The sequence below is a fragment of the Lissotriton helveticus genome, chromosome 10, assembly GCF_964261635.1.
Source record: "Lissotriton helveticus chromosome 10, aLisHel1.1, whole genome shotgun sequence".
NCBI classification, from domain to species: Eukaryota; Metazoa; Chordata; class Amphibia; order Caudata; family Salamandridae; genus Lissotriton; species Lissotriton helveticus.
In genome coordinates this window covers 443,658,069-443,670,882 of record NC_136071.1, presented here as the reverse complement: position 1 = coordinate 443,670,882, position 12,814 = coordinate 443,658,069, and the positions used below count along the sequence as shown (strand labels likewise).

The 12,814-nt window shown below is 48.7% G+C and overlaps 1 protein-coding gene across 1 annotated transcript in view; it reads left to right on the top strand.

Moving 5' to 3' along the window:
• CRAMP1 (cramped chromatin regulator 1) overlaps positions 1–12,814 on the top strand; it is a 1,037,800-nt gene that overhangs the window by 978,851 nt on the left and 46,135 nt on the right. The window contains exon 20 of the mRNA XM_078662937.1: positions 11,890–12,035. Coding sequence (XP_078519063.1) covers positions 11,890–12,035 — 146 coding nt within the window. The remainder of the gene's footprint in view (positions 1–11,889; positions 12,036–12,814) is intronic.

Here is a 12,814-nt window from a genome sequence, read left to right as displayed (position 1 = left end):
TGATGAAAGAATACGATGTCACAAGGTCAGAGGAAAACAAACCCTAGCAAAACAACCCCTGCTAGCGTCTGGGTATGAACCCACACTGTGAATATTGAACAAAGTCCTGTGCACACGTTTCAGATGTTCCAAGATGTCGGAGCGCTTTACATGAGCGCCAGTTGCATTATGGAAAGACACATTCATGTGTTTTTTAGGCACGGGTAGATGAAGTGGTTTGCCCAGAATCACACTGATGTTGAGCCTCTAGCCAGACTCGAACCTGGATCCGCAGCTTCAAAGTCGGCCGATCTGGCCATTAAGCCACACCCTCTTGAGGCATAGCCGGGCCACTCCTAGTAGTTGAGCACCGTATATTCAGCCCTTGTATTTTTGCACGCCAGTGACCTTTTTACTCTAGCTGCATGGGTTCGAATCCCACCTCAGCCACTTATTATCTGTTTTTGTTGTTGCAGTTTTTATACTGCTTGCACTCGACCCCAAGATATTGGAGCGCTTTACATGAGCGCCAGTTGCATAATGGAAAGACACCTTCATGTGTTTTTTAGGCACGGGTAGAATAAGTGGTTTGCCCAGAATCACACTGATGTTGAGCCTCTAACCAGACTCGAACCTGGATCCGCAGCTTCAAAGTCCACTACATTCATTCATACCCCCACAACAGACATACATCCATCCCACTCCATCCATCCATCCCACCACTCCATCCATACATCTCCCCACTGCATCCAACCATCACACTCCATCCATCACAATCCATCCCACTAAATCCCTATTTACATCCACCACTCCATCCATCCATAGCCTCCCTCCATTCCATCCATACAAAACATCCACTCCATTCTGCCAGCCATCCCCTAATCCATCCATATATCCATCACCACACTACATTCATTCATAACACCACACCATACATCCATCCATCCATCCCACTACATCCAACAATACATCCCAAAGCATACGTCCTTTAGCCACTCCATCCATACATTACATTCCAAACATGTAACACTACATCCAGACATCCATACTATCCATCCATCCCATAAACTCCATCCATCCATCCATCCATACACTACTACATACATACAGCCAAACCACAATTACAAGTGCAGGGGATGAACAGTGCTAGTGTGAGTTCAGAGTGATGAGTGTGTCTTTGATAGTGCAGCCCACTAAGGTCATACTTATTTGTACTGGCCATGCTTGTTTCTTAACTTCCTGACATTTTGACGCAGCGTGAACACATTACTTTTTGTGGTCCAGCCCACGTAGTTTAACTTGTCTGATTGCAAAAGGCCTACTGTGTGCCTACAACCTGTCCATTGCTTACCATTGGTTGTGTTTATTGTCAATCTCGTTTATTTGCTTCTTATTCGATGACTTTTTTTGTCTCGGATTGTACTCCGTGAAAGTGCAGCTCTTTTCTTCTGTCCCCAGTGTGATCCCCACAACATTTCCACCCCCCTATGTTCAATGTTTCTCTCTCAGAGCTGTTGGCAATGTAAATAACAATGCCATTTATTTATAAGTAAAAAAAAGAAATGTCATGAGCAATGCCAATAGCTCTAACTTTTCCAAAGGCGAAACCATTGCATTGTAAATGCTTGTTATTAGTATAATCAATATAAGAACCCATCTTATGACAACATCACAATGTGTTTTATACACCATTTTCTAATGCATTACTTATTACAGTCTAGGTCTGCTTATTACAGGTGCTTTTCATTCTGCTTCGCGTAGTACTTGTGATGTATTGAACACGAGAACCCCGGCACTCCAAATGTTTCACATTCAGTTATTCCATTAAGCAAAGAAACACAACAATGAAAATAGATTCCTCCTATTTCAGGAAACACCGAAGAGAAATTCAATTGATCATTCATTGAAAATGATTTATTTTCTAATAACACAGAAACGTAAAGACTTGTACATAATCATTTGTTGGTACATTCATGAAATTGATTTTTCTGTGACGTGCATGACAGTCCAGTCCTTGTTGTGTAGAACATTAAAAACAGCCAATGCACGTTTCGTCACCACCGTGACTTACTCAAGGCTTCAATGTTGCTGGACAGGTGGCCAAAAATGTAATCTGCTCAACAGTCACGTTCACAAGGAACCTCTTGAATCCACATTCAAAGTTCTGACGTATACGTTTAGTCCTATCTTCCTTATTTGGTTTTTGAAGCAGATTTGTCCTCCAGAATACTTGTTAGTACGTGTGTACGTTCAGCATAAATGATTCTTTGACGCGTTGATAAAAAATAAGATAGACCTGCTTACACCGTCTGTTCTCCTCTCTGCAGACCAGACTGTGTAAGCAGGTTACTTTGGACAAATGGAGTTATGAGGAAGGGTCTTATCACAGTGCCCTAGATATCGTATTCTATTATTTCTTTGACAACGTGACAAAGAACCATAACTGCTGAATGGTCTTATCACAGTGCCCTAGATATCGGATTCTATTATTCTTTTGGTAACACAACAAGGAATCATTTCGGCCGAACTGTCGTATCACAGTACCTTAGGTATTGGAATCTTTCTTATTTTTTAACAACGCGACAAAGAATCATTTATGCTGAACGTACACACATACTAACAAGTATTCTGAAGGACAAATCTTCTGCTTCAAAAACTTTGTGTCTTGCGTTATTGATACCTTGGGTAGTGGGGTATCTCACCCTGAGTGGCACCTATTGTACTTACGGATGTACAGATAACTATGTAAAATTGACTACAATAGCCCAGTGTCTGGTGGTGTTTTGAAGTGCGACCTTGTGTCCACCATTACCTTGTTTGGTTCTTAGTACTTGTGATGTATATGCTTTATGTAGGACAAAAGTAAAGAATACAAACAAAACCTAAATTCAGTCAATTCCCCTCACACCCTCCCCACCCACCCCAGTACTCGTACTTTCTTTCTAGATCTATTGTGTATCTAGCTTACCTAGCATCTTCCTAGTTAGGTGTCAATGTGTGTTGGAAGTTTCTCCTGTGTTTGTTATCCGAAGAAGGCGAAGGTATTTCGGACATGTGATTCCATGGAATTTCGTTGACAACAGAGTGAGGAGCGGTTTCCACACTTCTTTAAATGCTGCTTCGGAGTTTGTGAGGGAGGCATGTATGCGCTCCATCCCCAAAATATACCATAGTCTGTGGAGTCATCTGAAGTACGTAGGTGTATTTTTTGTTCCCCAATGTATCAGAATTTTCTGGAGCGCTGCTCACAGGGCCAATCCCATCTGTTTCCCCTTAATAGATTTCAATGGGAACGCTAACGGGTTAGGCAACCCAAGCACTATATATGTCGGGAATCCTGGGATCTGTGTCTCAAACAGTAGGTCTATCTCACCCAATAGCTTGGGCCAATAAAATGACAAAATTGTACAATACCACAGCAAATGTAATAAGGTGCCCTCTTCCCACACGGCAACAAGTGGGGCTACAGTCTGTGTTCCCTTTATTGAGGTGTACTTGGTCAGGTACCAATATGTGGCTATCTTAGTAGCCGCTTCTTTACTGGCCGTATTTCAAACCATATGTGTGGCCCTATAATAGATTTCTCCCCATTCCTTTCTTGACAAATCCCTTCCTAATTCCTTTGCCCAATGCTTCTGACTAGCAGAAGGTTATGTGGAGGCTGTTTGACGTATCAGGTCATATCATTCGGAGACCAATTTTCTATCAGTGCTTTTGGTAACCAGCCACTTCAAGTATCTCGTTAATTTCCGGCTTTTGGGTGGACCTCAGGGTGAAGTAACCAATGTATTATCTGCATGTAATGGAATTTGTCTATCTCTTCAATATCAAATAAGTGTCCTGTCGCTTTGCAAAGTGTATTTTGCCACCTTGCGATTGCCTAACCATCTAGCCCTGTCCAACAATGGTGACATCGGAGAAGGGAATGTCGTAAGCTCTTACTTGACAGCTACCCTATCCCACTCCTTCATCACTGACTTTGTTACAGGAGACTTCTGGAGACTCTGTGGCCTATCCGCTTTCTTTAAAAAGGGAACCTTCCACATAACCAGCACTTTTCTGATTCCTCTTTGCTCCACTCCACTAGGTATCGCAATTGGGCTGCTCTAAAATAGGCCAGTAAAGTTGGAATCCCCAAACCTCCCTCTTCTGGTTTCCGATATCCCAATTCTCTAGGCATACGAGGACGCCCCCAAGAGTTACCTTAGGTGGGGAAACCGGTGACGTCTGAAATAATTATAATGCTTTAGGTAGGAATGACATCTTAACTGCCGCCACGTGGCTCAGGAGGGATAGGTGATGGTGTCCCCAGCTATTCAGATCCCTCCCGATCTGCCGGGAGAGTGTTGCATAGTTAAACGTGGCCGTTTGTGCCACTGTCGGGGCTAGCTCGATCCCTAAATATGGAATTGAGTCCACTACTTGGATTCCCAGGACACCATGTCCCTTTGTCCCTGAGCCTGGCAAAGACCCAGTTAGTAGAAGGATCTGCGACTTCCCTTCATTGACCCTAAATCCCGAGACCCGGCCAAAGGACTCCAAATCTCGCAAAAAAGCAAGCGATCACCCTGGGGATTCAAGTGAGGCCAGTGTGTCATCAGCATATAGGCTTATTACATGTTGTTGCCCCCCAAAGGGGATGCCCGCAATATCTGGATTGTCTCTCACCTTTTGGGCCAGCGGTTCAATGTATACAGCAAATAGGAGGGGCGACCGCGGGCACCCCTGCCTAGTGCCTCGTTGGATCGAAAAGGGACGAGAAGAGACCCTGTTGACCCTGATTATAGCTATGGGAGTGGTAGAACAAGCAGCCACCCAAGATCTAAAGCTGTCTCCTATGTCAAAGTGGATCAAGGTTCGTTCTAGGTATCCCCAGTCTACCCGATTAAACGCCTTTTCGGCGTCAACCATTAATAGCAGAGCATCCATGTTCGTGCAATGAGCGTTATCTATTTAATGGAGGATTCTTTTGGTATTATCCCCACATTGCCGGTTTTGGACCAATTCCGTTTGATCCGGTTATAATATACCGGGCATCAATGGGCCTAGCCTTGTGGCTAGTATACTTGTAAACAACTTTAAGTCCACATTGAGAAGGGACACTAGGTGGTATGAGCCACATATTTTTTGTCCTTCCCGGGCTTGGACAAAACCACAATGGCTGCGGATAACATTCCAGAAGGTATCGATCCCAGCCCCTCGAAGGAGTTAAAAAGCTGCTTCAGGACCGGTGCTAAGATGTTGCAAAATGATGTGTAAAACCCCACGAGCATCCATCCGGCCCGGTGATTTGAGGAGTTTAAGTCGTGATATCGGCACAATCACGTCCCCAAGCCGGATGGGCCACGTATAGCATTTCCACCTGTTCCCTAGATATCGTGTTGCTCCGACCTGGCCTCCCCCTTATATAATTCAGCATAGGAGTCCGTGAATGTGAGAGCTATAACCTCGTCTTCTATGAATTCCTTCCCTTTGCTATTCTTAATAGCCTGGATCTTTGTCTGTTGGCTCCTAGCCCTGAGTTTATTTGCCACCATGCACCCTGTCCTATCTCCCCCTAACTAATAGTAGTACTTTAGTCTCAACGCCGCATACTCCGCTCTATCAAGATCAAGCCCCCCCCCAGCTGCGCTCTCCCCGCCTTCAAATGTTTCCATACCCTTGGCGCTTACGTCCTTCTATGAACCCGTTCTAATTCTAAAACTTGTGCAGATAATTGGTCCCTCTTATCCCTATGTTCCTTATTCTCTGCTGCTATAGCAATTAGCTCACCTCTCACCACTGCCATCAGCGCCTCCCACACCGTGGCTATACAAATGTCTGGAGTGTCATTCACATCTGAAAGAGACACGTTAGTAATGGATTCCTTACCTTAGAATATCCCCAGGCGTCAGACTGGATGCGGAAAGTTTTGCTAGCAGTACCACTGCGCGACCGTAGGTGGTGTTGTGCGGCTCCACGTCCGTTGCTCGCGTCGTATGCACCGAGATTGACGTCACGGTGACTACTTAGGCACCACCCATGCGCGCTGACAGTTCTTTCTTTTTCCGCGCCAGTAAGCACAGATCCGGTTAGAGCCGTACCTCAGTAAATTTTTTACTACCTTTTTGTGACTTTTTGTCTCGTGTTTGTTTTTCTCTGGTGCCAGTAGGGATGCCTGGTTTCAAGTCCTACGGGCCTGCCGTCGCAATATGTTGGTGGCGGACTCTCATGACGTCTGTCTCTACTGCCTGGAACGTGACCATGACTCCCGGTCCTGTCTGGACTGTAGGTCTATGGTCCCGAAGGCCTTGAGGGAGCGGTGCCGGAAGTTGCTTGAAGTTTGGCACTCGTCCCTGTGATGCTCGAGGTACGGGGGTCGTTCCCGTGACTGGCTCCAGAAGTCGAAGAAGCGTTTTCGCTCTCCAATGTCCCCCCGTCGGTCCTCGGATGCGGACAAGGGGGACAAGCTCCTTCGGAGCCTGGGAGTCTCGCGCCCTACCCACCTTGCCCGGGTACGTCCGCGACTCCCGCACAAATGCAAGAATTCCTTGCTGCCATGGACTGCCTGTTCAGGCCTCGGGTTCCCGCCGGTGCGCCTTCGGGCCCCGCTGTCCAGTGTCAGGATCCTGCTGGTCCATCAACTGCTCCGGCGGATCCAGCCCCGGCTGGATCCGCCGGCGGATCCTGCGCCGCTGGCTCCGGCCTCGGCGCCAAGAGGTCCCATGCTCCGCCAGCGGCACCACAGTGGATACCATTGGTTCCACCTCTGCCCCAGTTCCCAGGCGGGTTTGTTCCCGCCTGGGATCCGAATTGGGACATGGCACCGTTCCTGCTGCCGTTTATTTCTTCCCCTGTCCCTGCTCCACCGCCGAGGCCGGAGCCTACTACGCTGGCGGTGGAGGATGACGAGGAGGGGTCCGAGGACCTGCTTGCTCGTCAGTGTGATTCTGAGCAGGACTGGGTGGACGACTTGGAGGAGGCCGGCGGCCTTGACGTCGCCTCTGATCCGGGGTTTGCCTCTCCCACGCCCATTATGGAGGAAGGTGCTTTGTATACAGTGGTGCTCCGTCTGGCAGCTGAGGTCCTTGACCTCGATCTCCCCAAGGTGACCCTTAAGACTAATCTTCTCACTAAGGTGCTTCATTTGGCGTCCACTTCATCGGAGCCGGTGCTGCCCTTTAATGATGCCCTCACCGAAGTCTTGTTGGGCACTTGGTCACGGCCCGCCACTGGGGCCCCTGTGGATAAGAACGTCGCCAGGCGTCAACGCCCGGCGCCGGGTGACCCTGTCTTTCTGACTACTCATCCCACACCGGAGAGTTTAGTCATTCAACCTTCGACGTCCCAGAGTGCTTTTCCCAAGGCTCAGCCGGATAAGGACTCTTAAGAAGTTGGAACAGTTTGGTAAGCGGTTGTTCTCATCCGCCAGCTTAGGGCTGCGGTCGGTGAACACCTCATGCCTTTTGGGCCGCTAGTCTCACGCGGTGTGGGATACCGTGGCTGAGGTTTTGCCTCTGTGTCCGTAGGAGGTCCAGACTGTGCTGTCTCAGGCTGTGGCTGAGGGTAAGGACGCGGCTAGGTTCGCCATTCGTTGTGGCTTGGACACCGCAGGCTCGGTAGGGCAATCTCCATGACCGTGGCGTTTCGTCGCCACGCCTGGTTGAGGTCCTCCGGGTTCTCCCTGGACGTCCAGAGCTTGCTCATGGACATGCCTTTTGACGGTACTCGCCTGTTTGGTGATAAGGGCGACACTGCACTGGAGCTTTTTAAGGACTCTTGAGCTACAGCCAAGTCCTTGGGCCTTTCCACCACGCGCCCCCGGCCACGTCTTCCTTTCATTCCTTTCGTGGCCATGGCAGAGGCGTCCCTGCCCATTCGTTCAGCCAAAAGCCTGCGCAGAACCAAACTCAGCGCGCCAGTGGAGGCCGGCGTGAGGGTCCGTCCACTTTCAAACCCTCCTAGTCTGAGCTTCAGGGCGCACACCACGCCTGTGGGTGGCAGGATTCGACATCACCTTCCCCACTGGCGTTCTGTCACTTCCGACGGGTGGGTGCTGCAACTCGTCCGGAGGGGTTACTCCCTCCCCTTCGAGTCTACGCCCCCAGCCATGCCACCTCAGTTCCACCGCATGTCGGGGGATCACTTCGCGCTTCTCCAACAGGAAGTTATGGCCCTCTTGGCCAAGGGGGCCATCAAGCGCGTTCCTGGGCCAGAGGTAGGACGTGGTTGCTATTCCCACTACTTTCTGGTCCCCAAGAAGCACAAAACTTGTGCCCCATTTTGGACCTCAGGAACTTCAATCGCTTCCTCCAGAAGGAGAAATTCAAGAAGTTGACTCTGGCTCAGGTCTTGGCTGCCCTCGACCCTGGAGACTGGATGGTAGCGTTGGACTTGCAGAACGCATATTTTCACATCCCTGTCCTGCCGGCCCACCGGCGTTGCATTTTGTTCACGGTAGGCCAGGAGCATTTTCAGTTTGCCATGCTCCCTTTCGGCCTTACCAGCTCCCCTCGGGTGTTCACGCCGATGGCGGTGGTCGCAGCCTATCTGCACAAGTAAGGGGTGTCAGTCTTCCCCTACCTTGACAACTGGTTGTTGAAGGTGGGCTCGCCCCAAGCAGTTTTCACCCACCTTCAGACTACAGCCGACCTCTGCATTTGCTGAGGTTCTCCATCAACGTGCCGAAGTCGCACCTGAGTCCCTCTCAGAAGCTCCCCTTCATCGGAGCGGTTCTGGATTCAACGCGGTTTTGGGTTTATCCTCCCGAGCAGCGAGTCCGGGATAATCAGGCTATGATTTTGATCTTTCAGCCTCTATTCCGGGTTTCAGTCAGTATGACCCTCCGGCTCCTGGACCTGATGGCCTCCTGCATCCTGCTAGTGCAACATGCCAAATGGGATATGCGGGCTCTGCAGTGGGACTTGAAGTTCCAGTGGGTGCAGCATCAGGGCAACCTGTCCGATCATGTCCAGATCTCAGAGGGCACTGCACAACAATTGCAGTGGTGGCTCCCGAATCGCGATTGGGTCAATGGCAGGTCCCTCTCCCTTCCCCTACCGGAGCACACAGTGGTGACGATGCGTCCCTCCTGGGATGGGGAGGCCACTTGGGAGAGGCGGAGATCAGAGGCCTCTGGTCTCCAGCGAAGTCCCAACTCCATATCAACCTTTTGGAGCTTCGGGTGATCCGACTTGCACTGGTGGCATTCCTTCCCTCTGTCCAGGGAAGTGTGGTGCAGGTGTTCACAGACAACACCACCGCCATGTGGTATTGCAACAAACAGGGCAGGGTGGGGTCGTGGACCCTATATCCGGAGGCTCTGTGCCTCTGGGCACAGCTGGAACATCAAGGCATTACCTTGGTGGTTCAACACCTGCCAGGTTCTCTGAACGCCAGGGCGGAAGAACTCAGCCGCCGGTGCTTGATGGATCACGAATGATGTCTGAACTCTAGCGTGGCGCAAGGTCTCTTTCAGCAGTGGGGAGAGCCTTGGTTAGATCTATTCGCCACTGAAGAGAACACGCAATGTCATCAGTTCTGCGCGTTGGAATTTCCAAGGCGGCACTCGCTCGGTGATGCTTTTCGTCGCAAGTGGAGTTGTGGTCTATTGTACACCATTCCGCCTATACCACTTCTGCCCAGAGTGATGAAGAAGATTCTGCGCGACCGGACCCAAGTCATTCTGGTGGCCCCGGACTGGGCACGAAGGTACTGGCATCCCGAGCTACTCAATATGGCGATTGATCCCCCGATCCAACTGCCTCTTCGGGAGGATCTTCTGTTGCAGCTGCAGGGGGCGGTCCTCCACCCGAACCTGCCCAGCCTCCACCTCCATGCGTGGAGATTGAGCGGTGACAGTTGACAGCTTCCTACTGAAGTCTGGGATGTCATTCTGGCACCCAGGCGTCCCTCCATGAAAACGGTATACGCCTGCAGGTGGAACAAGTTTGTGGCATGGTGCACAGCTAAGTCTGTGGATCCCCTTTCTGCCCCTCTTTCCGAAGTTCTTTTGTTCCTTCTTTGCTTGGCCCAGCAGGGCTCTGCTCTGGGCACTATCAAAGGTTATCTTTCTGCCATCTCTGCCTTTCTACGGCTTCCAGATCAGCCTTCTCTTTTCAAGTCCCCGGTTGTTAACCGTTTTCTGAAAGGCATTCTGCACACTTTTCCTCCTGTGCCGTTCATCATGTCTCAATGGTACTTAAACCTTGTCTTGACATTTCTCATGTGCGCTCCATTTGAGCCCCTTCATATCTGTCCCTCACGTCGTCTAGATGGCTTTCCTGGTAGCTATCACCTCTGCCAGAAGGATGCGTGAGCTTCAGGCCCTTTCTTCCAAACCCCCATTCCTTTCTGTTCATCCGGACAACATGGTTTTGAGGACCCGTCCTTCTTTCTTGCCAAAGGTTGTCACGCCCTTCAACATCGGGCAGACCATCACTTTGCCCACCTTCTTTCCGCCTCCGCATCCTTCAAAAGAGGAAGAGAGGCTTCACCGTCTGGACAAAAAACGTGCGCTCTCCTTCCACCTGAGCCGCACACAACAGTTCCGGGTGGATGACTAGCTCTTTGTTGGCTTCGTAGGCGCCAAAAAAGGTCGGGCCATGCACAAGCGGACTATCTCCTGGTGGGTCGTTCTGTGCATCAAAGCATGTTACTCCTTGGCCAAGAAGGAGCCTCCTGTAGGATTGCGTGCCCATTCTTACAGGGCAACTGCAGCCACTACTGCTCTGGGACGAGGAGTTCCTTTGCAGGACATCTGTCAGGCAGCTACGTGGGCCTTGCTGCACACGTTTACAAAGCACTACTGCCTTGACAGTCAGGTCCGGAGGGACGGCTTCTTTGGCCGTTCCGTGCTCCGTGACTTTCTGGTGTAATCCTGTTCGCAGACCCACCTCCGGGGTTAGTATTGCTGGGGTGTCTATTCTAAGGTAAGGAATCTATCACTAACGTGTCTCTTTCAGATGCACAAGTTACTACTTGTGTAACGATATATCTGTAAGAGACGTTAGTTAGTGAGAGATTCCTTACCGCCCCACCCTTCCTCCCCGCTCTAAGGTCATCCCTTTCAGGGCCCTAGTTTAATGCACCAATGGTCAGTATCTTGCATGTCTCTGCGTTCCTGGCGCGGAAAGTCGTGTACAGAACTGACGTCAGCACGCATGGGTGGCGCCTAAGTACCCTCTGTGATGTCATCTCGGTGCTGACGATGCCAGTGAAGGACGCGGAGCCGCAGGACTCCACCTACTGACCCGCAGGGGTACTGCTAAGCAAAAATTTCCGTATCCAGTCTGACGCCTGAGGATATTCTAAGGTAAGGTATGTATCACTAACTAATGTCTCTTACAGATATATCATTACACAAGTAGTAACTTGTGCGACAGGCAGCTGCGGTTGTCCTTGCAGGGCAACTCTAGCTGGTCCAGCCAGCAAGGCGTGTGAAATAAATTGGGTCATACATCGTTATAAGACAACAAAAACATCGTATAAAGCTCAAGTCTGCACTAAATTGATATTACCTAAATCAGAATACGGGGTGTAGCCCACTGGAGCCGTGCAGGTGGCCCCTTAAATACTCAAGGGGCCAGTCGGACAGTGCAAAGCACTTGGGAAAGGATGCAATACAATTAAAAGGAAGATATTTACGAGATAAGTACTGAGGAAAATTAGTGGAGCTTACTTCAACTAGTCAGTAAATTACTATATCCTCATTTACCTGAAATGTTGAAATGAGAAAATTAATAAGGTGTGGAGGTGGCTCCAGTTCATGTTAATGATGTTGTAAAATGGTGAATTTCTCCTGCATGTGTAGTTTTTTTCTTTTTTAAATGATATGCATCAGAATTACAATTCTGTAGTGAATGTGAATGTATGGGGTAGTATTTTCTTTAATATGTTTAGATGACCTCTTACATTCTCATCTCTTTGCAGCAAGTTTCATCTCTCCAGATAAAAATCGTAAGGTGATGCCAGCAGTCCCTGGAAATGCTAATGACACTTCTTTACTTGGCCCGAGCCTGCTGGATGGGAATTCACGGGATTCTTTTGCTTCACGGTCTCTAGCAGATGTTGCTGAGGTATTTGAGGATCCATTTTCATCTGCATGAAAAGTGTATTCTATTACAACTGCCAGGTTTAGCATGTATTTGGATATTACAGTTGTAAAATGTAAATGAGGAATAGTTTTATTGTAAATACAAATATATTTTCTTTACTTCCTTTGACATCCCCTTCACTCCCAGTTTGTTCCATTTCAGAACCAATGTTAAGCAAACTTGAAGTTTCATATACACTGGAGAGCATTTATCCTATGCTGTCTCACCTTTGTTGGTCACATGATGACCTAATTTTCTGATTGGTGGTAGGGGAACTAACATATGTACACCCTTTACTCCATTCACAGACACTCATTTGTTTCACATTGAAAGCTGAATGTGCACTGTTCTTAACATCAAAAGCAATAAAAATACAATACTGTTGCATTTATGTTACGAATTGCCCTATGACTGCAGCCAAAAAGGTTGATGTGTTTTCATTTGTAAATGGAAATGTCACCATTTTAAAATTGTAACCCAATAAAAATACCTTTAAAAAAATATGTTCATTACCGTGCTCAGGTATTGTTATTGGCATGTGCATCATTATTGCTATTTTTAATGGATACATTCCTCCTGCAGATTGATCAGTGTTTTAAATTGATCCAAGCTCAGACTAGAAACGGAGATTGGTGGGAAGAACTCGGGCAGCCATTTACCAAAGATTGTTGATCCCTTCAATGTTGATCGATCAATCGCTTTACCAGCATTATTCACTCCCCTCATCCCTCGAAGGAAGAGTTCACTTCAAAAGGCCTTTT